Genomic DNA, 27,189 nt, shown 5'->3' with positions numbered 1-27,189 from the left:
CCTCACAACCTTGCCTTATCATCCCATCCCTGTCAGCAAACTCAGAGAGGCCAATGACTGAGCCGGCACTGAGTCCTGTCAGCCCTAGATCCAGGTCACATTTGCAGGGGAGGGTGGTGCCAGTTATGCAACTCTCGCCCTTCTAGTACCAGCTGTTTATTTACATTGGGCTTCTCGCTGTGATCTCGGGATGCATTCCAGACTCTACCACTAACTACTGTAGGCAACAGCGCATTCCCTTCAAACCAACTCCCAGCCTCTACCACCGCTATTCAGGTTTGATGGGCCGAACGCGCTTTGCAACGTGACCCAATCAAGGAAAAGCAAGAGCCAACCAAAGCATATGGATAGGACCCGGATACATTAAAAGGGGAAAAAACTCACCTGAGCTACACCTGAAATTCCATCACATTTGAGCTGCAAGAAAGCACCAGAAGGAGGGAACTCCAAGGACCACAGATGCCTTCCAAAACTGCTGGGTGGTCCTTCGCTCGGAGCTCCATCCTGGGAGGACGCAGCAAGGGCTTTGTGGTGAGACCAGAGGGCCCAGTTGCAGAGGTGCGTTTTCAGACAGCCAGGACGCAAGCGATTCAGGGCTTTCCCACTAACTTGGCAGCTGAGACTGCATCCAGAGGGGGAGTCCGTGTGGAATGCTCCGATGTTCTTTCCACACTGGCGCGATCCACTAACAAAGCAGCCAGCCACGTTCGGCACCGGAGGTACCTTCCAAATATTTTGCAAGGGCATCACCTGCTAGCCCAGCCAGGTGACAAAGGCATTTGTTGTCTGTGGCAAGGTCCACATTATCGTTTAATGGTCACTAATGCTGTCTGAAAATCTAGGGACAGCAATAAACACAGTTCAAGTTTAAGAGTGAACACTGGAGACAAAGGGTGGATATACTTCATTGAAGGGGTCAGCCATAGCCCCCCAAATCCATGCCTTGCGGAGTTTTTCCTTGCCCATCTCACTCTTACAGAATTCATGCCAGCCGGCTTTCATTCAGAACCACAACTTCTTCCCAGTACCAGGCAAGGTGACTTTAGAACTCAGATGGGGGTGAGACTCATCAGCACTGATATCGACACCACACTCATCCCCGTGCTAGCTGAGCATACGGGACAACTGCAATCCAAAGCAACACTCTAGGACCAAAGCAAACTGTGAAGAACTTCAAAAAGATCTCACCAAACTAAGAGACTGGACAACAAAATGGCAAATGAAATTTAATGTGGATCAATGTAAAGTAATGCACATAGGAAACAATAATCCCAACTACACATACAATACGATGGGGTCTAATGTGGCTACAACTACTCAAGAGAGAGATCTTGGAGTCATTGTGGATAGTTCTCTGAAAACATCCACTCAATGTGCAGCGGCAGTCAAAAAAGCAAACAGCATGTTAGGAATCATGGGGAAAAAAGGGATAGTGTATAAGATAGAAAATACCTTATTGCCTCTATATAAAACCATGGTACGCCCCCATCTTGAAGACTGCATACAGGTGTGATCGCCTCATCTCAAAAAAGATACATTGGCATTGAAAAAGGTTCAGAAAAGGGCAACAAAAATGATGAGGGGTTTGGAACGGGTCCCGTATGAAGAGAGATTAAAGAGACTTGGACTTTTCATCTTAGAAAAGAGGAGACTAAGGGGGCATATGATAGAGGTCTATAAAATTATGACTGGTATGGAAAAAGTGAATAAGGAAAAGTAATTTACTTATTCCCACAATATAAGAACTAGGGGTCACCAAATGAAATTAAGAGGCAGCAGGTTTAAAAACAAGCAAAAGGAAGTTTTTCTTCATTCAGTGCACAGCCAATCTGTGGAACTCCTTGCCAAAGGATGTGGTGAAGGCTAGGACTTTAACAGATCAAAAAAGAGCTAGAAAGACTCATGGAGGTTAGGTCTATCAATGGCTATTAGCCAGGTTGGGTAGGAATGGTGTCCCTAGCCTCTATTTGTCTGGAAATTGGTGACAGGGGAGAGATCATGTGAGGATTATCTGTTGTGTTCCCTCCCTCTGGGGCATCTGGTATTGGCCACTGTCGGCAGACAGGATATTGGGCTAGATGGACTGTTGGTCTGACCCAGTGTGGCTGTTCTTATGTTCTCCGCCTCCTACTGCAGCTTCACATACACCTTAAACAGATGGCATGATAGGAAGGAGCATTGCAGGTGAGCCTCTTAAGGGGTTGAGGACGAAATTATTCAAGCAGCTCTTTCAGTCTTCCTGAAAAAGAATGAATGGCACCCCTGTAAACACAGCCCACTCATCCCCAATAGGTCATGGGGAGGAGTGAAGCGTAAGTGTTTCATAATCAAATATGCCACACATCACAGAAAGACCTAATAGTCTGAGCAAGGAGGCCTGAAGTTTGTTCATCACTAGGAACAAATAAATGCATTCTGCACAATGAGCCCAGGTCTAATGCTAGGCCTTTCCCAATAATCTGCTGCAGGAAGAGGAGATCTGAGACACAGGCATATCAGCAAGATTAACAGGAGAAGTTTTCCACCACTTGCTTTAAGGGGGTGAGCAGCTTGTCCTCGTGAAACAAAACACCAACAATGCTGACTTCTAATAGCCTGAAGCATTCCCCAGCCAGGAGAGGAAGACAGCTTGAAGGAGCCGAGGGATGCCCATCCAGACCACATCTCTGGAAACTCCTGACGCCCTGAATGAAACTCAGACAAAGCAAAGGAGAACGATGGCTCCTGTTCTTTCGCTGACGTGCTACATAGGACATCAGCCAGCCCGCCAAGAGAGATGCTATTTGTGAAGTAGACAAAAAGTTCTTCAAAGCAAGATTGGCTCCGTTTTGTTTCCATGTGGAGACACCAGCAAGGCCCTGCAAGCTCATCACTGCCCTGCTGCTTGTAGACACTGTAGGAGAGGAAAAGAATATCTTCAACTTCCAGACAAAGTCAGATCTCGTCACTGCCTAGTGCTGCAGCCTCCTTTCAGTACCGTTGGTCCTCCACATATCAGAGAGACCTACGAGGTCTTCTAGGACCCACCATATACCTGGTTGTGGACAGAAGAGGACTGTATTGCCCTAGCAAGCGGCTTATTCAGCTTTATACACCAGCGCTGAACCTTAGCACGTGCCCACCTACATGAGACAGAAAGTGCTCAGGTCTATCCCACAGCGCTCGTGAAACCTATCCCACGCAGATCAGAAGAACGGCCATACTGGGTCAGACCAAAGGTCCATCTAGCCCAGGAGCCTGTCTGCAGCCCCTGGCCAAATTAGCACACAAAGGTCACCACCCATCTCCTGGAGTCACCCAGCACAAAGTTGTTTCCAACTCCAAGCACGACAGTGGCAGTCACGATTCCTACTTGCTAGCAGAGTGGTCGGTAAACCATCATGGCTCTTAAATTAATGTTATCTCAGGACTGTCGTGGCCACATCATACCTGACCACAGATGAACTTTGAAAGAGGATCGAACACCCAACCCCCCTTCTCCTGACCTACCTTACACTGGATCAAGTATCCACTGGTTAGAACTGCACCAGAACAGACCTAGCTCTCACAGACCTGGGTGACACGTATGTGCAAGCATGGTTGTGGGGAGTTGGCAATCCTGCACCTTTCATCTGCACTTAATTCACCGCAAAACCCAATAAGCTACACCAACCCTTCAAAAGCTTTAGAGTGATATTTCTCACGGATGCAATCAAAACTTATTTACGATATGGACTCTGGCTGCTCTTTATATAACCGCTACTCTTAATCAGCTCAGTATTAGCAGCTCTAAACTGCCGTGTGATTTTGGTTGTTGTTTTTTGTTTTTAAAACACAGACTTACAATCTCTCAGATTCTCTAGCTTTTAAATCACTCCACAGAGATATTTCAAAAATCTTATTTGCCTCATACACCTTGGAAAATTACAACCCAACCAAATCACCACCTCACGAAATTGGAAAGCATTAATTTAAACAATACATCTGAAACCGACTAAAACATGAAAACAGATTTTTTTTTGGTCTATGCAAGTAAAGTGCTAAGCTTGTTTACATGGAATGTTCATTTGTCCCAAAGATTCTCTCATTCACATTTAAAGGGACCTGGGGGGAGTGGGTATTTTTCAGAGTTTTTTCGAGAAGAATGCAAAGGTGAGCTCCATCTTTTGCAAAATCTTTGCTAAAGCTTTGCAGTTACAAAAGGGACTAGGCTTGGGTTAATTTGGCTTGTTAGAGGATGTCACTGTTTTCATATCCGTCCCCCCCGCCGCACTTCTACAATTGCAAGAGTTATGGGCACTAGAAGTCATTGTTAACGTTTTTAAGAACTAGGATCTCCAAATTACGTTTTACTATGGAGTACATGTTTAACATATGCCATACTATATAATGTACTTAATGAAAACTATATGAGTTACAAAATTTAGTTATTCAGAAAACTACATTTCTCCCTAGTTAATACTGTTTACTGAAAGGACTGCATTTAAGGAAAACGTCTATTTTTAAATGAAGACAATGAATTTAAATCTATTCCAAACATTTTCTTCCCATTTTCATTACAGCTTTAATGTAATACTTTTACAAACTTGGGTTTTTTAAACCTTTAAAATTCTTTTTTTCCTTAAATCATTTTTTCATTTCTTTTCTAATTAAAATATAATAGATCAGCCACTCTTTATAGGATTGTATTTAATTTTGAAATTGCAAAGACTTACTTTTTTCCAATATTTATTGATCATTTTGTTATTATATAATGTATTGTATCTGGTATTTAAGGGTCATCCACTCTTCACAAACCCAGCCTCTCAACAACCCGTGGCTGCAGGAAGAATTAAAATGAATTAAGTAATGTAACTGTGATTTTTGAAAACTGTGTGTACACACACACAGCATACTTTTTCCTAAATAAAATGTAAATGACATATTCCTTTTTCTGCATTTTCCCCATCTCCTAGTCTTTTAATATTTAATTGAAATTTTCATTTATGCTTTCTGAAAAGTCAGTAAAAACGATTCTGGAAGCTTTTTCCTATTAAAGTTTGGAAGGTTTGAATTTATATTTAAAAATAGCCAACAATAATTGCAATAATTCACTGTACTTTAACAATTAAATCCAGCAATTTAACACGGTGGATTTGTAAACATAAAGCTTGCAACAAATGAAAGTCTCCTATGCATTGATAGATCAAAACAAAGTTATAAATCTAAAGCCTACATTCTGAATCACATTCCAAAATGTAAATAAGCACACGAGCATGCAGCTACATATTTTTACAGAAGCAATTACAAACAAGTCTTATCAGTCTCCACTGAAGTCAGAAATGCACACAATACTTATCTGTTGTGCCCTCTACTGGACAGAGTACACAAGGCAAGGAATATTATTTCTCATTAATTTTTGGCATCATCCCTCTGCATCTGCTTTCTGAATGCAAAGCGTGAAATCTGTACTAGCAGGTTTAATATTTGATCCAGCCAAAAATATTTTGCTACAAGGGCTTACCTTTGGTAGGGTTTCCCCCCCCACCACCCTGTTTTGTTTCTTTGCCATCCGGTGTTGTTCACAGTCCAAACCAAAAGATCTGCCACCAAACTCAGTACGTGGCAGGAATAATTTCATGCTGTGCAAAATTTATTTAATTTCACATCCTGTAAGAATAATCACTTAGCATAATGCCAATTTAAATATATTTCTATCCGCAAATGCTAATGAAACCGCAAAATCCCAAACCATCTTTGGAAAGAATTATGGTATTTAAGGGTCACCCACTCTTCACAAATCCAGTCTCTCTCAACAACCCGTGGCTGCAGGAAGAATTAAAATGAACTAAACAATGTAACTAATTTTTTTTTTTTTAAAAACTGAAAATCTCAAGGATATAGTAAGATCCCCAGAGTTCAGCTTTCTAAATAGCAAGGTTCCTTTATATATCTTATCAAAAACAAATGTTCTGATGGGGAAATACTTATGCAAATGTTAAACTTTACTCATGTGAGTAGTTCCTTGAAGTCAATGGTACTTACTCTTTTGAGTAAGGTTAATTGGGCGCATCAGTATTTCCAGGATTGGAGTGTTTCAGTAGCTCACTAAATACCATATTGCAGAAGACAGGAACCAGAGGACCAAACAAGGTTACATTAGCAGAATCCTACAACAGAAGGGTTGTCAACATAGTAATGAACATCAGGCACAACAGAAATAGGAGACAGAACCATAAATAATATTCAGATAGTAAATATGAGTAGCACTGGGCAGTTTGTTTTCTAGTCTAGTAGAACAGATTGGTGAATATCTATACCAGTAATGCTAGGTAATGAAGTATCTAGTAGCTTGTTAAAATCACCGCTGCTAGCACTTTTTAGTAGATGGACAGCATACATTAGGACTGAAGTAAAAAAGGATTTTAATGAAGATCTACTTTTCTATGGCTATTACCTGCCATTAATGTAATAATCTTGCTAGACATTGGATACAGTACTACTTTAGCTTTCAGTTTTTCAAGGAAAATATTATAAAGCCACATATTGTCACAGACTCAAATTTACTATACAAATTTGTCATAGCAACATGGGTTTTTATTGTACTGGCAGGAAAACAAACAATAACTGAGGTTAAACTTTAACCAGCTAATTTTTGCATAACAGGAAGTCTAAATAGGAACTACTCATAAATAATGACAACTGAAGAAAAGAACATGTAAATGCATAGTGAAAAGTTTCAAAGCAAATCTTAGGGAAAAAGGAAAAACCATGAACAATTCAGGTCACCCCGATACACTACTGTACTGTTCTAGTTTTAGGACCCACATTCTAAAATTTCTCATACAAGAGAGAGATACATTCACGCATTTTCTGAAACAATCTCTTTAGTTAAAACCAGAATGATGGGTGTTCCAAACTGTTTCAACTGTAAAAATGGGCTTTTCCTACCCAAACCAAACCCAATTCTTCAAAAGATTTTAAGTATGGAATTGACTAATCATGCTAATGCAACTGATCAGTCTCCAAGAATCAGATGGTCTAGTATGGTTCTTAAAATGTGTTTTCCCTGCTGTTGAACCACAACCTAAAATCTATCTGCAAAGTCTCAGAGAAGGTTTTGCAGGACCATTTGTTTAAGCATCTAAGTGGTGTTCTTCATACTGGCAAGAAATTAGTTCATACAAAAATGTTATATGAATTACCTTATTTCTCCTACATATTAAATGCAAAGACATCATAAGCCTACACTATATTATGTAGGATGACCTTTATGTTCCTTAATGCCATCTTATTCCAACTATCTTATTCCACCCTATGCAAAATAACACGTGGGTGAAACACTAGAGTAGATGAAGAGCAGTCATGAATATCAGATTCACTGATGATCAATACCATTCACATCTCTAGATCAGACCATTTTGTTGCAATACAAAAAGCAAAACTGCAAGGTAAGTTAAGCCCAGTATATTAGGGAAATAAGATTATTTGGCATTAAAAAGCACCCCCTACAGAACATATTGCACACATCTGAACCACAACTTCAGCTGCTGTAAATTGGGGCAGATCTTTGTCTGCATCTTCAGTCTCTCATTTTTAAAGAAGTTTTTACTGAAATGTTACATTTTTGCATGCCACAAAAAAGTCAAGATGCTCTCAGGCATCCTTTCAGGGTAGCTATGGGGGCTACCTTTCCCTTAAACATCAATTGTAAAGGGGCTTTTAAATTAAGGGATGCGCCGTGTGAGCTCCTGAATCAAAAGTCCAACGTTAAAGAAAAAAATACAAAAAATATCAAATAAGGGGTGTTGCAAAAGTGTAGCAGGTCCATCATGCAGCCAATCTGTAGCATTCTCGAGATTCACGCTTACATAGCCTGGTGGCATATTTAAGAGCATTCAAAGCTTTATGAAGAGAGGTCATATGGCAAGGAGATTGCTACTATTCGAGTATTGTTTTCCATTCTCCTTGAATCTGAGCAACTCGGCTTTAACCAAATGCCTTATGAGTTGGGTTGCATGCAGAAATTTAGGTCCTGACACTCAGACTCATTTTGTTTTAAATTATTTATGACACTAGCCATACTGGACACCAACTTTAAACATCTCTAATGCCCCTGACCTGCTATTAATATGGAGCTTTCAGAGTAGCAAACTTTCCTGGTCACTAGGATGGAGTCTGACACTTGCAAATAGTCACTATTTTGAGACTAACATTCAGTAATTCTTTTACATCAAATATAAAATCTCGCCCCAAGACTGTATGCAGGCTTATTGGGAAGAGATTAGAAATAATTTTTTTTTAAAAAAACTTACTAAAGAATTGCAAAGACATTTCATATGGAAAACGCTTCACTTATATGCATGTTAGGCTACCTCCAGGTAAGAACATTGCTGTATGACTGGTGCTCGAATTAGGCTTGCAATGCAGATCCAAATTAAACAGACTTTTAGAGGGTACTGACAATGATGTCTTCATTTGATATCATGATCACTGCAGAAGCTTTAGCTGCATGTTTGCTCATGTCATGATGTGCCAAGATCTTGTCCTTTAAATGTTCCCAGAATTCCCTGGAAACATGACTCATTCATTTGTGAGCAGAAGCTTTAGAGCCGTTTTGCATTTGTGACAAGAGTCAGGATGAGCAATCCAGACAATCCACCCCCAGCCTCTCTGAGTGGGTGCTGCAGTTAACCAGATGACTTAAAGCAAGCCAGAAACTCATCAGGACTTTTTTTGTTCAGATCTAAGCTTGTAAATACCATCCTTAAGGCTGAAGCCCAGTCTGGTAAATTTCCAAAACACACAAGCTAAGTCGTGAAAATCAGAGAAAGGATTTTATGCCATGATGAGTGACCCTGATCTTTTTCAGGATGTGCTGGACCATCACATTTTTAGTATAAGCCTAAAAGCATTCTGAGACATGCAAACAATGATTTGTTGTTTAACGCGTGGAAGGAGGAAAACAGCTTTAAATTAATTCTCTATTTAAATTAATTCTATAAGTCGTATTTAATTTCAGCTGAAATAAAAATGTTGTTTACAATAAAACACCTAGGTGCCTACTGTTATGGATTGATTGATTTAAACCCTTTTTATTAGTTTGGTGCAGGGGTACGTTTACCCCTAGGGGGATGCAGAAGTTTTCTAGCGCATATATCAGCTCCTCTAGATACTTGCCTAGTTTTACAACAGGCTGCATAAAAAGCACCAGCAAAGTTGGTACAAACTAAAATTTCATAAAATGCCAGTGACTTGTTTATACTGTTCTAAACACTGAAAGACACGTACTATATTTGTGTTCCAACTGATTTATTTTATTATTATAGGGTACAAAGTAGAAAGGAAGCAGATTGTCAGTAATAGTGTGCTGGGGCAATTCCATATTTGTATGTCTGATTTTGTAAGTGAGGTGAAGCTTAGGACTACGCAAGATAAATCTGGCTCTTGAAAGGGGCTCAATAGTCTGAAAAGGATGAGAGCCCCTGGTTTCATGAGCTATCAGAGTTATTAGATGTAACACGATCTCTCAGTATCACAATCATCACTGGGCATATGGAAACTATGCAGTATCCTTATACTTCATGTGTTGCATAAATGGTCGCAAATGATTAATATCAACTTTTCCACCATATAAAACATTATTCGCTAGTTTGGGGAGAATAGCTTCTGTGGAAGTGTGCTGTTTTGAGCGAGTAGGTGTTTACACTGCCTACATAAGTATTTAAAGGTAATGCAGATACCTAAAACACAACTCAGTTTCAGGAAAGAATATCTTTCCATTAGAATTCTGGCTCCCCAATTATTTTTAAGCAGTAAATAAACTAGTAATGTAAGCACAGACCTGGCTTCCCATTTACCAATTGCTTCCTTAACATTTTACACTGCATTGAACCCTGCCGGGTTTTTTGTTTAGTTTTGTTTTAAGGTAAACCAAGAAAAAAATTTTCTTTGGTCCTTCCCTGTGGAGAAGTTACTTTCAAGTCAATGAAATGTCTTGGCCCATGATTAAAAGTCTTTGCCAATTAGGACTCAACAACTTCAATTCATTTTTTTCTGGTTCAAGATGAGCAGGAGCCTAATAAGGCCGTGATAAAAGGGCAAAAGGCACCGAGAGCCAAAAGGGGATTAATGAGCTCCTCCATTTATTTGTCTTCCTAACAGCTGAACTGTTACAACTATTGACACTCTTCAAAAGGTTCCGCGCTGAACCCTACCCAGACTCGGCAGGCTCCAATGGACATCTTCAAACCCAGAGAATGGAGGGGCAAGAGCTTCCCCTGTGTGATGCCAAAACCAACAAAGCCCCACGGATCAGGTAATGAAACTTCAGCTTTTCCCCCTTTGAGATTTATTTACTGGCAGCTGACAAGGGGCAAATTCAGCTCGAATTGTGTAGTCAAGGTCCTGTCAAGCCTTTAGAGGCACCCTTGTCTTGAAGCACCTTCGTGACTGGCATTTCACTCAAAAGCCCTCGGCACTGGTCCTTAACAGCTTATGACATCACAAAGGACACTCCAGACAGATGCCTACATGGCATCCTGCAGCATTTTAAAAGAGAATTAGTGGTTTTAATTATGGTCGTGGTATGAAAAGGAACCATGCAAGCTCCACGGGAGACCTTTGATCAGACCCTTTCGCTAGTACAATGCCACGGAACTGTGACTATTCCTAGTAAGGGGCCTTTTCTTGCTGAATGACTCACCAGTGATCTTTGAATGCAGACAAGCTTCTAGCCCTCCCTCTTCATTAGTGAGCATTTCTATACAGAGGCCTATATAGTGCTTGGAGTCTAGGAGCTATACAATTGGGGGAAAAAGAATCCCTACAGATTCTGGCCTCTACTTAGGAAGTGCTGAAGGACTCGGAGTGACTTTATTCATTAAAACAGGTTGCTATTAATTAACTGTCATAATAAAATAAAGAACTATTATTTGCATTTCTTAGTGCGCTCCCTTTAGTAATATGTATAAAAGATGCTTGTAACAGAAATGAATTTATAACAGAAACCCTCAGAAGTCTCCTTTTTTACATTTAGGCAGCAGGAGTCTGACTAATTATTAGGACCAGTTCTGCAAGAGAACCAACAGAGGTAACACACACACATGAAAGTAATTAGGAAAATGCAAAATCCTGTTTACTTGGCAACCGATTCATGCAACTGAGCCTAACGAAGACTAAATCAGCTTTGCTTGTTTGATAAACTTAAGGGTGCCACCTAAGAGGAGCCGATAAAAATTAAACTTCTGCCAGCATCTCTGAGCGCTGCTGTCCAGCATGAAGGCTTGGAAATGTTCACAGAACAATCACTTTGGATAAAAGTACCAGCAGACCTAATGCAAAAGGTTTCACTAAACGGAATCTTGAAACGTCTGTCGCTTCCACAGTTTTACCTTCATGACAATCAGTGATTTACAGCTCTAGATACACACAGTGTTTTTCTATCTAGGTATATATGCAGCCATGCACATTTGTGAGTGTCTGTCTGTCTGTATTGGAAAGTAGACAATACAGGGGAATTCCCTCTCCGCCCCCTAAATTAGCTGTTCACTAGCCCCACATTTCTAATACTTTTCCAACCAGGAAGTCTATCTTTCTGTGGGAGAATTCTCCTGTTTGCACCGCTACTTACTAAAACACATACAACACATAATTTTAATCAGATCACAGTTTAAAATGTCTCTGTGGCTCTCTCCTTTCTTCCAACTAGGTATTAGAATCTACAAAGGCTTCAAATTACTTCAGAACTATACATCTAAGAAGTGGCATCTAACCAAGATAGAAACTGCTAAACTACATTTGCTGGAATGGATTGAGACTAATATGGGAATAAACATTTAAAAAAGAAATGCCTAATGTCACCCATAGTGCTGAAGAACTGATCACCAGAAAGGAGAATAATGCTTATTTTTAAAGGCTGGTATGCAGGGATGTATGATGTACTGTAGTTTTATATGAAGGCTTTACTTGTACAGTAATTGACAAAAGGGAAATTAAAGGATACTGTCAACCTGAATCTAGTCAGTTACGAAACTATGAATTAACACACACCTGACGACTTACCTACATGAACTCATGGCATGCTGAGGTGGAAATTAACTCCACACTAGCCCCTCATGCACTCAGTGTCTGCCATATACTACAAGCTCCCTCTTCCAATTTCAACGTGAGGTAGATCCAAGTGCAACAAAGGGAATGCAGACCACGGGAACTTGTAGTGGGCAGTAGCAGAGTCCACAGGGACTCTTAGCACATGCGCTCAGTGCATTCCTCACCCCCACTTGCTCACGACTAAGTTTTCGTGTAGACAAGCAGTGAGCCACCCTGCAATTTATTATGTGGCTTTATAACAACACTTTCCTATTCTTCTCCATGTTTGCACATCCCCTACCACAGACCTCGAGAGACTGGCTATTCAAAACGTGCTGCCAAATGTACCCTGTAATCCGAATGGAAAGAAAAAAAGGAAAATATCGGTTTTTAATATTGTAACAACCAGAGGGTAGGAATTTTCAGACATTAGGTATGATCTTTAAGTACCTAGTGTGCATTTAAGCCTTTATGGAATGGATTTCAGCTGTTACATTTTAAAACAGAGAGGTCCACATGAGGAATATCTGAGAAATACCAACAATGGTAAGTGGACTAAGAGTCCAGATTCACATATACACAGCTATATTACCTATCGAACACACAGAGAGTACTGGAATCCACCCCCTCCCACCCACACCCTCCCCCACACTCTACTGGAATCCATACAGTGAATTGCAGCGCCTTGTGATAAATAGATGGTACACTTTTGACCATTTCTTCTTCGCTCTATTTGTTATTCAATCTCCACTTATTCTAACATTCCAAGCCCCATGGTAGCTTTGCTCAACTGTAATTAAAAAAAAAAAATCAACCTACCTCCTTCTTCCCCCAAAATCACCTTGACGAAGATTCCATGTTGGACCAGTGACAGCTTCTCTAAATCTAAAAATATCTCAAGGGCCTGCAGAAACAAGAGCTTTGTACTACCTTGTCAGTGACGGCCCAGCACTTAGCTTGAAGGACCAAAGCAAAAGGGTTAAAATCAATAATAAAACAAAATACAGAACAGCTATTTTAGGTCATTTGTAGATAATTTTATTGGTTCGTTGAGCCTGATACAGATTCATTGTAAACAACTCGCTCGGCTCTACAGGAAAGAAAGAGTAGTTCAGCTAACACCATTTCTAACACTTTGAATACATATCTATGACAGCTACAGGAGGGGTTAGTGTGTCATAAGGTATAAAGGTTGTACCAGCACTTTCTGGATAACCTGTGTAACTCAATCATGGCTTTACTCAGGAAGGGTAATGATCTTCTATCCCAAACTCCTGTTGATTATAGAGTCCCCCCCCCTCTCAGTAGTGTGTAATACAGTACAAAATAATATTTTACATAGCTAGAACTCGACCACAAATGGAATTGTTAATGGGAAATGAATTTCATATATTTATGAAGTAATTATACATATCCAATAAAATCAATGGATGTATTTGCAGGCACGGTATTTTGGATTTCCCCATAGTGCTTAATTTGGTAACATTTTCTTCTACGCAAATCAATGTGAAACTCATGCTGGGTACCAGAATTCTTCATTTGGCAACACCAAAAGACAGACCAGTGCTACATTGTCATCCAGGAGACCACTTGATTTCCTTCTGCTATTACTACTGTTGTCTTTACAGAACGTTCTGATGTAGTTAAGGACTGATTCAATTTTACCTCCCAATTTCAGAACTTTTAACACTCCAGAAAGCAGGTCCACAAAAGGGTTCTATACAACTCGCCACTTCAAATCTCTTTTCATTTTTCTCAGTCCCTGCAGCTCTGCCTTCAGGTGTTTTACAGCCTGCAAAATATCCGCTCGTTGTGGATCGTCCTCTGCTTTTTCCGTATAGAGGAGGAAATGTTTTACTGTTTCAGACAACAACACTTCGGGGTCCACATCCACCTTAGGGAGCCGCAGCATCCTTTCGCAAGCTATCGCATAGTTTTTATGCCAATTGACCGGGTGTTTTTTATGCAAACTGATGATTTCCTTGTATGACTGTAAAAAAGAAATGAAAGATAAAGGCACACACATTTTCCTCTTTATTGGCCTTTTCAAACTGGAACAGAATTAAGAAAACTGACAAGATAAACAGTGTTTTGAAGGCCAACATCTAGCCTGCAAAATCAATCTAGTAGTCACATAGAGAAGTGAGAGTTGGAATATCCTTAGATGGCAAAAAATATTTCATTTAATAGAATAGCTATTTTTTTAGACTGTTACGAATGAATGACATCACCCCCATTCCATGCCATAATGTGCTTCCTTGAGAGAGATGTTCTATGACGGAAAAGAGATTTCACTGTAATGGATTCAAAAAAAAAAAATGTGAAGACATTTAATAGTTCAGAAGGTCAGGATATCTAAACCAGGACCATGCGCATGCTCAAAAGTGAGGCACATACTTAAAAATCCACCTGAAGAGGGGATGACTCAAACTCTAAAGTGCTACACAGTAAGGAACAATTTAAAGAAAGTTATTGTTCGTCTGTTGGGTTCAGACATGCTTCAACTAACAATCCCCATTGGTAGAGATAGCGCCTTTATCAGTAAGATACTACCAATGAGCCACTAATGAGGTCACAGATAGTATTCTTAGTGGTGGGATGTGCAGTACAACTTTATTTTCAGAGTACAGATTTTAGAATCTGGAAAAGAGAAGACAGAGGGGACATGATAATAACTTTCAAGTATCTAAAAGGGTGTTACAAGGAGGCAAGAAAAACACTATTATCCTGAACCTTTGAGGACAGGACAAGAAGCAATGGGTTTAAATTGCAGAAAGGAAGGGTTAGGTTGGATGTTGGGAAAAACTTCCTAATGGTCAGGGTGGTTAAATACTTGAATAAATTGCCTAGAGAGACTGTGGAATCTCCATCACTGGAGATATTTAAGAGCAGGTTAAATAAACACCTGCCACGCTTGGTCTAGATGGTGTTTGGTTCTGCTGTGAGTGCAGGGGACTGGACTCAATGACTTCTAGAGGTCTCCTAGTTCTGTGGTTCTGATTTTATATTTGCTGGCTCAGCTGTGGCACAGCTGTGCATGGACATGAGGACTAACGTACACAGTGCTTTATTGGCCTGGACTGGGAGTACATAATTCTACAGAACAAGGTGCTAGCTCAGTTCATTTTAGCATTACCTTTACTTACTAACTGAATGACCATCTAAACATGTGGCTGTGACTCTTTGAGGCAGGCTTTTAAAGGGGGAAATAGGAATGGACATATTCCCTGAACAATCCCATTTTAATTTGCTATGGACTTGGATTGGATGAACAAGCACATGTTCTGCACTCATGCTATCTAACTATGAATATGTGCCCTGGGCATTCCTATGGTATCAGGGTGCTAAAGATAGCTCACCGCCAACACAAAAAGAGAGGAAAAGTTGACAACAAAGTTACCTACATCATATGCAAATGTATAAAGCTGGGATTTTATATCTGCAGACACACTAGCAGTTTCGGCCAGGTCGAAGACAAAGAAGGCGGTTTTCATCCTAGAAAACAGAATAAACTTCATATTAACAGACAAAAACCTCCAATACTGTCTCATAGAAGATGCATCCACAAAAGTCCCTTGTAACGTCTGTTATATATTTGAGAGAGTTTGTCTGTCTGTCCAAGAACTCCTCCTAAACAGTAAGAGCTAGGACCACCATATTGCAGCTTTATCTTATCAGAACTTAAAACAAGAACAGGATTTGGTCGTGCCAGGAAAATGGAATGTGACTGGAAGGGGATTGCTTCCCAGAAAACCATACGGAAAAGAGACAAAATCAGCAGGCAGCTGAAAGGGGCTGGCTGGGGGCATGCCCCCACTTTCTGGGCTTGCCCCATCCCCGAGACTCCCATCCCCCAAGCATCCTTTAGGGAGGGCAGGGGAGGTGAAGATCCTCCCCCCCGATTCATACAAGGACACTGCTGGCTGTTCCTTTTAGTCAGGGAGCGAGGGGAAAGTGCACAGTTTGTTGCACACTTCACTCTGGCTGGGCAGTGCAGGGGACAGACAAAACTGAACTTGCTCCAGCCGGGGGACATGCACCTCTTCCCCAGCTGTGCCATGGGGAGGGGCTTCTCACCTGGCCCCGAGCTGCTGATGTGAGAGAGGGCTAAGGTTGTCCTCTCTCCCCAGGGCAGCCTGCATAGCGAACCCTCCTCCCCAGCCTCACCTCAGAGCAACGATTTAAACGAGGCTTGGACATTTTCATTCTATTTTCCAAAAAATAAAAACTGAGTTAAGGATCCGAGCAACTCTTGGGTAAACCTTCTAGCAGTACACAGCAACTCATCTCTTCTCCCCTTGAGATGGATTACATCTGACACAAAGAGCTTTTTGCACTCTGTCTCCAAACTATCCTCTCCTTTGTGAAGACATTTGCAGCAAAATCCACAATCCTGCAGGCCCCCAGTCACCAGAATTCAGTCAGTTCTAACCATTTCATCAAGCTGATGTACAAGCCAAATAACAGGGAATTTCCCTTCTAGGCCTGGCTTCCTCTAGACCAGGGCCAGGCAAAATACGCTTCATGGGCTGGATTCAGGCCTGCCCGATTCCACACTCCCTCTGCACCCCAGTTCCTTACCCCTAGCCCCCTTCTGCACCCAACCGCCATCCCAGACCCTCCTCCATTAATATCACAGAAGAGTGCGGCCCTCGACCACTTTCCAAATTCTTGGAGTGGCCCCTCCATCAAAAATGATTGCCCAGCCTGGTACAAACATTTATTTAGTTTCTGAGGGGGAAACAGTTCACTTCAGGAACATCTGCTATTACAGCACCCGCTCTGACATAATCCACTCCAATGAATTGAAATCATTAGCCAGGGGAGGCCAGGAAGTGAAGGCAACCTCACCTGGCTTGCCACATTTCTTCATTTGCGACAGCTTCCCATGAAGTTGGATCAAACCTACAAAAGAATGCAAGTTATATTCAGCCACACTGCCGACAGCACTGCATTTCATCCGCCGGACTCCATGCGCATCACCCACTGAATGGTCATCTTGCAGTCTACAAGAAACCCCTTCCCCTCCTATGCACCAGGTTATAAATCCCCTAGGCAGAAGGAATATAGCCACAGAATCTAGGGCAAAAGCAGCAAGGAATTCATAATAAACCTCCTCCTGTATAAACTACTTTTTCTCTCTAGATATAATCTCCCAATGCTCCTTTTATGCATGTCTCACAGCATCCTAGCTACACACAGGCTGGGTGGGCTGATAATAAGCACCCTTTGTAGCTTTGTTTGTGATGCTCTGGGAGTTAGCTAAGTTATATCCTTCATGCTCTTGGCCCTGTAAACAGAAAAAAGAGACCAAGTCTCAGATCTGAGTCCAGTGAGCACCAAACTGACCTAAGTCTCATATTTTTAGTATCCAGGGCATGAAACAGTAATATAAATAGCATCTTTGAATCAGGAACTACTGAAAACTATTTAAAATAGTTGAACTATTTTGTTGGGGACTAGAATTTGAGATTCAGCAAAACACTTCAATGAATTCTCATTCAGCAAGGCAACAAAAATGATTAAAGGTCTAGAAAACATGACTTCTGAGGGAAGATTGAAAGAATTGGCTTGTTTAGTTTAGAAAAGAGAAGACAGAGGGGACATGATAGCGGTTTTCAAGTAAAAGGGTGTTACAAGGAGGAGGGAGAATAATTGTTCTCCTTGGCCTCTGAGGATAGGACGAGAAGCAATGGGCTTAAATTTCAGCAAGGGAGGTTTAGGTTGGACACTGGGAAAAAATTTCCTAGCTGTCAGGGTGGTTAAACACAGGAATGAATTGCCTAGTGGGGTTGTGGAATCTCCATCACTGGAGACGTTTAAGAGCAGGTTAGATAGACATCTATCAGGGATGATCTAGATGGTGCTTGGTCGTGCCGTGAGGACAAGGACTGGACTTGATGACCTCTCAAGGTCCCTTCCAGTTCTACGATTCTATGAGGCATGTAAGCATATGCTTAAAGGCTACTGACTTCACTGGGATTTAAGCACATTCTTAAGTCCATGGTACACAACCTGCAGTCTACCAGGGTCCTGTGGGTGGCCAGCAAGATGATTTGTTTACCGTTGCCCATGGGTAGGGTTGCCAGATTCCAGTCATTTCCATCTTCATCGTTTTTTCCCCACCAGTATTACTAATGTGACACGCATGTGAAGCAACGGCACATGAAGTGAGGTGTGTTGCTTACTGCACACAACGTGGATGGTGAGAGCCGGGCGCTCCCTCTGCATCCCACCAAAGTGCTGCTGCGGTTCAATCGGCACATGCTGCTAATTCTAGGTACGCAAGTACAGTGAGCACAACTACCCTAACCGAGGAGACCACCTTGGTTAGGACAATCTTGCAGCCCGCTGATATGAAAAATGCCACTCGTGTGGTCCCTTCATTGGCCTAGGTTGCCCATCACTGGCTTAAGTGGTCCACGGACTAGAAAAGGACTTATGTACATGTGCTTAAGTGCTCCACTGACCTGAGGCCTTTGAGCTCATGAAGACAAGGGATCACAACGCGGACGACAACCAGGAACGGTGTGAAATGGCTCTTTAGAAGAGCCCCTACCCAGCTGTGTTGCAGCCCCTCACATTCGAATTACCATGCCAATAAGTCTACAGTTGTGAAGCACCTCACCAACCCTATAGATCCTTGTTGTCCCATTCCCAAGCCTCAGACACGGATTATTAATCCTGTGAGAGGTGCCTCCATGTGGAGAAACACTAGGATGATACCGCTAAGCCTAGCTCTCTGCAGACTGACAGCGAAGTGAATACACTCGGCGGCACACAGCTCCCACACTGTTTTTGACGGTAGTAGAAGACTAAATCATATGCAGACACTGCACAGAGTCCTTCTTGATTTATGAGACTAAGAAAGCCAAATAAGCTTTAAAACACCCATGTGCCAGACCTTCCATACTCTTCAGTCCAGTTGTAGATATTTCTTGTAAGACGAATCCACTCTCCTGGGTTAAAAACAATTTCGGAAGGAACCAATTTGTCACAGGAGCCCCAGGGCCAAAGCGAATAACTTTTTCTCCACGTTGAGTCCCCTTCGTTAAGCCCGATGCACGCAAATGCTTCCTTGCTGTCAAAAGGAAGAGCAACAACGTTACCTGTAAACGCTTTCTGTGTTCTCGTTTTCACTGCCTCACTCACCGCTACTGTGGAAACCAGCTCCTCCCGAGCACCGCCCAGTACTAAGCCCGGCACCTGGGAGAAGGCGCAGGCCACAAAAGGGGAGATGATCGGAGCCCAGCATGCGGGGAATATGTGCGACTTGGGGCTGAAAAGGAGGGGGGATTATCGCAACACCCCAGCAGATAATGCCTCCCCTGCTAGGTGGCTGATCGCCTCTAACGCAGCCAAGGTGCTGGCAGCAGCTGGTTTTCTTCTGAGGCTTCTGTTGGCAGCCCTGGTGACAAAAGTCGCCCACAGAGCTCCAGGGAGGGAGAATGGCCGTTGCCATTGGCAGGCTGGGCGATGGGTCTCCTTGACCGTCTTGAAATGGCCAGGATGTGACTAACGGGGGAGGGGGAGTGAGAGTAAAGGGGCGGGATCCCTGCTCTCCCAGCTTGTGCTGGGAGAGGTGGCTCATTATTCAGTAGCCAGCTGGGGCTAGCCAGGTGCACACGGGCACAGGTGTACATACCAGTGCTGCATCATCCATCACCCCTCTGTTGGGGTGTGTAAGGGTTAAATAAGGGGTCTTGGTAGTTGTAACCATGGTAACAGGGCACGGCCCAGGCAGACTCTACTTCTATTGATTATTAATTTGTTTTAATTCCTCCTTCCCAGATTGTCCAGCTGTACCCAAGATGTAACTTTTTAACGAACGGCCTATGTGTTAGCAATGCTACCCTCCTTACTCCCTTATCCGCTGCGAATCACACATTCAGGGTCACATCTCCTGCACCCCTTGTAAGTTGCTGATGCCACACATTTTGGGATGTGAAACCTGCCAACATCAGCTAAAAAGCTGTAAACAGTAAACAGGAGCGGGTATAATTATATTCACCACGTGGTTATGATTATGCATTATATGGGTGCTCACATTTCTAAATTAGGGCCTAAAGAGTGATGTAATTGATAAGTGTTTTTACATAGTACCTAAGATAAAAAGTGAACTTGGGTAAATTCGTTGCTTGGGTAAATTCCAGGTAGGCAGGATGGAATGAGTATCAGCAGTACAGGTGCCCTGTTTCCCCATCTGCCTTTGTGTAGCCAGTTCTTTTCTAACACCCTCTTCCCATCCCACTGATCTATTAAGAGGTTTCTAGCACCCCTGCCATTGGACACCGGGTAGCAAACTGGAAATCTCTTGCAGCCTGAGTTCTACAGCTGAACCCGTCAGGTTACTAGGAGCATTTCCAAGTGTGAGAGCGTACAGGCGTGTGCACACTCACATGTAGAAGCAGATTTTTCAGAGATCAACGATGGGAAAGCGACCAGACCAAGGTCTCAGGCAAGGCTTTCTATCCCTAACAGTTAATGCAGGCCAGCAATCTTAGAACTGTGGCGCTATGAAACAGCGTTAAGTAACACGCTCAGCATGGCTGATGCAGCGGGTGTCAGGCAGGAGTCAGAATCAGGGGCTCCCAGCTCCAGTCCTGTGTCCAGACCACACAGCTCTGTCCTAGAGAAATGCAGTGAGGAGACATGGCCGTTGTGCACACAGTACTAAATTACCCATCCTTATACAACCGACCCTCTTGTGTGTGTCACAGTCTTAATTCACTAAGTGCACACACTGTCTTTGGCATAATGTAACGTGCACAGCATTTTACTTGCTGGGTTTTGAAGAGTGAAACCACTGCTGTGTTACATCCACTTGGCAAGGCCACTTAACTTTAGATTAATCCACAGAAATTCTAATGCTCCAGACAGTAGTGCACCTCTGAAATGCCAATTCTGGATACTTCAGAGTAAGGTAAGAGCACCCCTTCAGTTCACACAATCAGCGGAGATCCATTACCGCAGGGGTAAGCAAAAGCCATTCAGCAGGCTGAATCCGGCCCACGTGGCTGTTCCTGGCCCTGCTCCCTAGCACGTTGCCTGGGAGCCACGGGAAAGGCTGGAGCCCTTTAAATAGAAGCAGCTGAAAGGACTCAAACTCCCAGGCAATATGCTAGCAGGGCCAGAGCTGTGACCCCTTTTAACTTTTGCTATTTAAAGGCCCCGCCCCTTCTGTCAGAGGCCCCACCCCTTTTATCCGAGGCCCCGCCCCTTCCAGGGGACCCCACACACACACACACGCTCAAAAGTTATTGCCCACCTCTGCATAACATCATGGAATGGAAACATTTCTTCCTCATCACACCCGGCTCTCATCTTATGCCTCGAAGCCCTTGGGCCAGGTTTCTCCTGGCTCTTTAATATGTGGACACTATTCTTATTCATGTGAGTGCCTAACCCTCTCTTTGCTATTACTGAGCTATTTTGTGCAATGCTTATTCCTGGAATACGTGTTCTATACTTCTAAAATGGCCGGAGTGTCACAAAGAGGAAATAAACAACAGTTTTCTCTCCGCTTGTGGTGATTTCAAGTATGTAGCAACTTTGGTTTTTTTAACTGACTTGTGCCAAGATCTTACAAGCTTTCTGTGTTAATCACCTTTTATTTTTCCCGCTGAACAATGACGTTTATACCTGGACAGTGTTCCTTCAGCCTAGGTATTTAATTAAATCAGCGGGGAAGTCAGGGCAGACAGTTGGTCTATCGGAACATAATAGCAGCTGCTACGTAAACAATTTCAGGAAAAAAAGCTTAAAGGTTCTAGGAAAACTATTACACGAAAGAAATGCTTACTGTTTATTTACTTTGAGAAAATGATGGAGATTAAATGTGAGTGTTCCATCAGGTAATATTCCTTCCACAGGATTCCACCGCCTCCCAGGAAAAGACACGCCAGGCAAATGTTTAGCCATCTTTGGTAAATACCACGCATAAGTCATCATCTACCACAAACGATACAAACAAGATTAAAATTATTTTAACTTTTAAGACAAAATTCCCCACCCACCCATGTACAAAAATGTAAACTTGCACAGATTAAAAAAATATCCAACAACTTAAGCTCAGGAGAGTCTAAAAAGAAAAATCTCTGCATGTGTAAAAAGATCCACCGAATAAAGCTGGTGCGAAGAGGTTATAGCTTGGTTAAACATCAGGCAGCATGTTTTGGGTATGGAAGCAAATCAAAAAACCTTGCAAGAGAGATCATTTTACACCTCCAAGGTTTCAGGGCTCATTTGTGACACAGTGAAATAGGTGATCTCTTTTTCCACGTTAAACAATTCTCTCCTGCTTCTAGGGCTCCAAGGGAAGTAATAAACCCTGCAAATGCACCAATATAAACGTAAAAGGACTTGTTACGGAAGCCTCAGGCATATAAAAACTGTGCAACTAGGAACATGGAAAATCTCAAGACTGCAAAGGGCACAGAGTGCAGGGAAAGAGCTGCAACCCTGCACAAAATGCCAAGCCTTATCACTGGCATACTGCACTCTGCATAAGGCTTAGGGGGAGGCAGGTGCTTGCTCCCTTCCTGCAAGGCCTTGTAAGGATGGGTGAGGGACTTACTCCCCCTTTTAACATTTTCCGGGTGCCTTTCTGCACCCACAAGAGTCTCTCTCTTCACTGGGCAGTGACAGAAGACTTTAGGTCCAGTAACTTTCCACACAGCACAACTATTGGCAATAAGTGACATCTGGACATTTTCAGTTATCAATTACTAGGGCAGCCTCTTCCCTCCTCCCACCTCCTGTTGCTCATGTTGCTGAGATGAGTGCACAGAAGGTAGAAATTCTGACCACGGTCCTGGTGCTTGCATCTACCTGAAGCACCACTGGTTAAGCTCCCCCTCCTCTCCAAGGAAGGGGTACAATGAACTCCTTCACAGAGCTCTCCTCCCAGGAAACTGGTACGTGGAAGAAGAGGACAGAAGATGGCAAAAGAGGTCAGCAGACACATGACCACACCCTAGGGGAGACAAGTTGAGGACAAAGGTTGGGCAAAGGAGGCCACGTTCTTTGGCACTAGACGATGAAGCTTCCGATAGGATGGCGGCGCTCCATTGCGGGGACCTTGTCAGAGTCCCGCTGCGAGAAGGTGCATTGCCACCTCTGTTTTCAAGGATCTGCGTTCAGGAACGTCGCATTGAGCACTTCACCTGCCTCATCGGAATAGCCTGGCATCAACCACAAGAGCAAGTGACCCGTGGTTGTAGATCTAGGGATGCTGGCTATCGTATAACTGAATAGTCACGTAACCGCATGAAATATTATCGGTTACACGACTATTCGATAGTCCCTGGGGATGGGGCCGGAAGCCAGGGCACTTTGGCCCCACTCCTGGGGAGTCCCCTGCCACCCCACACAGATGCCTATCAGGGATGGCTGGGGGAGCTGATCCACGAGGGGAGCTGTCTGCCGCCCTGCATTGCTGCCTGTGATACAGAGGCAGAGCAAAGGTGGCAGCAGCTCCTGTCCATGGAGGGGGTAGAAGGGGAGGGGTCTGAGCTTCCCATGGACAAAGGCTGCTCTGTGGGATGTGGAGTAGCCTTTGTCCACAGGGACTCAGACCCCCATGAACCGGGGCTTCTGCTGTGAAGCATCTTCTGTCTGCAAAGAGCCTGGACAGAGGTTGCTTTACAGCAGCATCCTCTGCCCATCCCCCCACTGCTGCCTCTGATAGAGGAAGCAGCTCGGAATGGGGGGAGGAGGGGGACAGGCTGCACCATGGAGCCTGTGCTGGGGGGAACTGGCTTTTAAGCCGGCTCCCCCCCCAGTACTGGCTCCTGCTCCCCCCGCAGGAGGGGGGGGAAATGCGTGTAGTCAACAAGATTAACGGATAAGCTTAGGCTTATCAGTTAATTGTATAGTTGAGCACACCCACCCTATGTCGATCAAGGCTACTTTCTTTGGGGTACTTTCTACCATTCTTCTACAAACTGTGCAAGCCCAGATCTGTGTCTGAAAGTTACTCACAGCTAGGCCCAAAGGCAAACCGCACAACGGACAACTTGTTATCTTTAGAAAATGTATCTTTTAAATTCAATTAAAGTTACATGGCTGCTCATGTGGAACCCTCCTGGGCCCCTGAATACAATCACACACTGATACTGGTATCTTCATATAGACAGGTGAAAAACCATTTTTCCTTTACATTTACGGATTTGCCATATTCTTCTTCACTTCACCACCCCAGGCCCAGCTCTTGTGGGACCCCCTTGCTGGCACACGTTCCACTCTAAGCCAAACTCACTAGTGATACAGTTCAAGTGAAATTTCATGCCACTCTACAGCAGGGTGGTAGACACAAGGTTACAATAGAGAAAATGGGTCACTATCGTCTGAATAAGTCTTCTGAGTCAAGTCCAGTCACTTCAGGTCTCAGAGCCTGGAAACGTCAAACAGACCCTGAAGTACATAAGGCTATTTATAAAACAATGCTAAACACCAGAAAAAGTGAAAAGCGGAACCTGCATTTATTTTCTATGGCAAAGTTTCGGATTGCCTCGTATGTATTTACCTCTTGATCCACTAATGTAACATCAGGCCTCATTCCCTCACAATAATGAAGGTAACGAAGAGAATTCCCTGGTAGGTCTCCTCTGACCAAGATTATTGCATCCTCTGGCATGGAGGACAAAAGGTTCCTTGCAAATTTATCGACTACGTCATTGCTGCTTTGGTCACAAATGCTTAACAGAAGAGATCAAAATATAAACATCTTAGAACAGACACTGATGGGGATTTAAATACTTTTCTGTGATAGGCAGTCAGAAATAAAAATAATACCAGTCAGCTATTCAACAGTACTTTTCACCCACAGATCTCAAGGCCTTTTATGCATATGGCAAACCCCATTTTACATATGGGGAAAATGTGGCAAAAGCGTTTAAAGGGTTCGCCCAAGATCATACGGCAGCCCAGTGGCAGAAATATGAGCCAGTTGCAACAGTAACTGTAAAAAAAAATACACCATAACCTCTGTTTTTGGGGGGGCCATATATTCCATGCAAACATTTATTAGTTTTAGTGCAAGTGCCAGTACAACGAAAAGTCTGATAGTGTCAAATCTCAGCATGGGAATACCAAGTCAGGCAGGGAAGAGCAGATTTACACCGGCTGAGGGTGTGGCCCATTTCAAAAGAAACAAACATTAAGAGACAGCTCCCACACAAAATGTCCGTGGTTCCCCATACTGCACAGACCCCACGCAGTCAAGGCACTGGGTCTGGGACAGGCTGCTGAAATTAATTTAGAGCACAAGCCAACAAGCCTCGGAGGCCAGCGGTAAGTTGAAAAGCTGCTTGGGAGGAAGGAACTCAAGAATTTTACATAAGAATGGCTGTACTGGGTCAGACCAAAGGTCCATCTAGCCCAGTAGCCTGTCTGCTGACAGTGACCAGCACCAAGTGCCCCGGAGGGGGTGGACCGAAGACAACGATCAAGCGATTTGTCTCCTGCCACCCATCTCCAGCCTCTGACAAACAGAGGCCAGGGACACCATTCCTACCTCCTGGCTAATAGCCTTTGATGGACCTAACCTCCATGAATTTATCTAGCTTCTCTTCAAATTCTGTTGTAGTCCTAGCCTTCACAGCCTCCTCTGGCAAGGAGTTCCACAGGTTGACTATGTGCTGTGTGAAGAAGAACTTTCGCTTATTAGTTTTAAACCTGCTACCCATTAACTTCATTTGGTGTCCTCTAGTCCTTATGTTATGGGAACTAATGAATAACTTTTCTTTATTCACCCTCTCCATACCACTTGTGATTTTATAGACCTCTATCATATCCCCCCTTAGTCTCCTCTTTTCTAAACTGAAAAGTCCCCATCGCTTTAGCCTCTATTCACATGGGACCTGTTCCAAACCCCTCATCATTTTAGTTGCCCTTTTCTGAACCCTTTTCAAAGCCAAATATCCCACTTGGCCTTGGCCACTTCCCACCGGTCACTGCTTCTGGCTCTTGAAATCTCTCCCCCTCGGCCTGCAACCACCAAACATTAGTTCATATCCTAGATGGAGGATCTTTGTCTTGGCCATGGAACAGGGCTCTGGTGAGACCTTAATACCCCCAAAGTACCCTGAGAGGCCGAAAGGGCAAGCGGAAAGCTGGAGTACAACAGCGGAAGGTCTCCATTTGGGTCTAGTGATATGTGCAACCCTCTTGCGGAGATACCACCCAAATGTATGGCTTGCTTTGTTAGAAAACAATTTAATTCACCACCATGTTTTCCTTCCTCCACTCCAAGAGGTCTCAGCTCTCTGGTTCAGAATGGAACCTCAGAGGAGGAGTTGGGGAAGGCAATGGGGATTATATTCCAGATGGCTCCAGCCGTCAGGTTTGAACACCGGAAGCATGGGGGCTGTTTTCTTGCTAGAAAGGGAGCTCAAAGCATAGGCCAGAGGAGCAGCATAGAAGGATGGAGAGGGTGGCGCCAACAGAGTGGGTGGGCACTCCCTTGCATGGATCAGAAAAATGGCGTCTACAAAACCTGATGACAGATATATCTCAGGGCACTTTGGCTCCAGGCATTTGGGTTCTGGGGGAAGGGCCTTCAGGATAGTGAAGTGCTTCTCTAGGATGAGTGGGAGGCAACACAGCACTTGCACTTCAAAAGGTCTTCAAGAAGTTGCCATAAGGACCCTGCCCTGTCACCAAACCCAGCTCTGGATGTGGCCTTTGTACCTGCGACCTTCCTTCCCCAAAGCCAGCAGAGAAAACAGCCCCTAGGCCTTTTCCTGCCTTAATACATGCTCTTAAATCACTCCAAACCCTCCACAACATTGCCAAAAATGGGCCTTTTAAAACGTTAGAAGCAGCTCACAGATTTAAGATGCCCGGTTAGAGCCGCCACCAATCTGAGACGCACAATGCCACAAGCCCACAAAGTCCTACCGAGAAGCATGTTGGGGGTATCGGTTACCTGTAACTGGCATACAGTTGACTAGAAACAAGAGCAGCAGCAGCAAGCCACTCCATGCAGTGCAGCAGACGACTGTTCTCAAGCACTGTATTTCCAAGGGAGATAAGAGAGGCGAGTCCTAGCCCCGCTAGGACAGCAACCACTGCATTGCTCTGCATCCAAAACCGTTCCACCTAAGGCACAAAACACAGGGAGAATGGAGCCAGCTGCCA

The 27,189-nt window shown here is 43.4% G+C and overlaps 1 protein-coding gene and 1 long non-coding RNA gene across 5 annotated transcripts in view; both read right to left on the bottom strand.

The window, feature by feature from the left end:
- Nucleotides 1-500: 500 nt before the first annotated feature.
- On the bottom strand, nucleotides 501-12,643 carry LOC112545288 (uncharacterized). Its single transcript, XR_003088753.2, has 4 exons — nucleotides 10,176-12,643; nucleotides 6,004-6,128; nucleotides 4,695-4,798; nucleotides 501-2,893 (listed from the first exon to the last, which is right to left on the bottom strand). It is a non-coding gene; the product is annotated as an uncharacterized LOC112545288 (long non-coding RNA).
- Nucleotides 12,644-13,046: 403 nt separating this feature from the next.
- Nucleotides 13,047-27,189, bottom strand: part of TMEM260 (transmembrane protein 260) — a 59,705-nt gene continuing 45,562 nt past the window's right edge. For 2 of the 4 annotated variants that reach the window (XM_075926283.1, XM_075926284.1), the window contains 7 exons: nucleotides 26,978-27,150; nucleotides 24,575-24,746; nucleotides 21,851-21,999; nucleotides 18,953-19,129; nucleotides 16,900-16,953; nucleotides 15,453-15,543; nucleotides 13,047-14,038 (listed from right to left, as the gene is read on the bottom strand). In XM_075926283.1, the coding sequence (XP_075782398.1) occupies nucleotides 13,766-14,038; nucleotides 15,453-15,543; nucleotides 16,900-16,953; nucleotides 18,953-19,129; nucleotides 21,851-21,999; nucleotides 24,575-24,746; nucleotides 26,978-27,150 (1,089 nt within the window). In that variant the 3' untranslated portion in view covers nucleotides 13,047-13,765. The remainder of the gene's footprint in view (nucleotides 14,039-15,452; nucleotides 15,544-16,899; nucleotides 16,954-18,952; nucleotides 19,130-21,850; nucleotides 22,000-24,574; nucleotides 24,747-26,977; nucleotides 27,151-27,189) is intronic. The other 2 variants (XM_075926282.1, XM_075926285.1) reach the window with 1 other exon arrangement.

Source organism: Pelodiscus sinensis, chromosome 4 (assembly GCF_049634645.1).
Source record: "Pelodiscus sinensis isolate JC-2024 chromosome 4, ASM4963464v1, whole genome shotgun sequence".
Taxonomy (NCBI): Eukaryota; Metazoa; Chordata; order Testudines; family Trionychidae; genus Pelodiscus; species Pelodiscus sinensis.
Note: the sequence above shows the minus strand (reverse complement) of the source record. Positions and strands in the feature narration are given on the sequence as shown.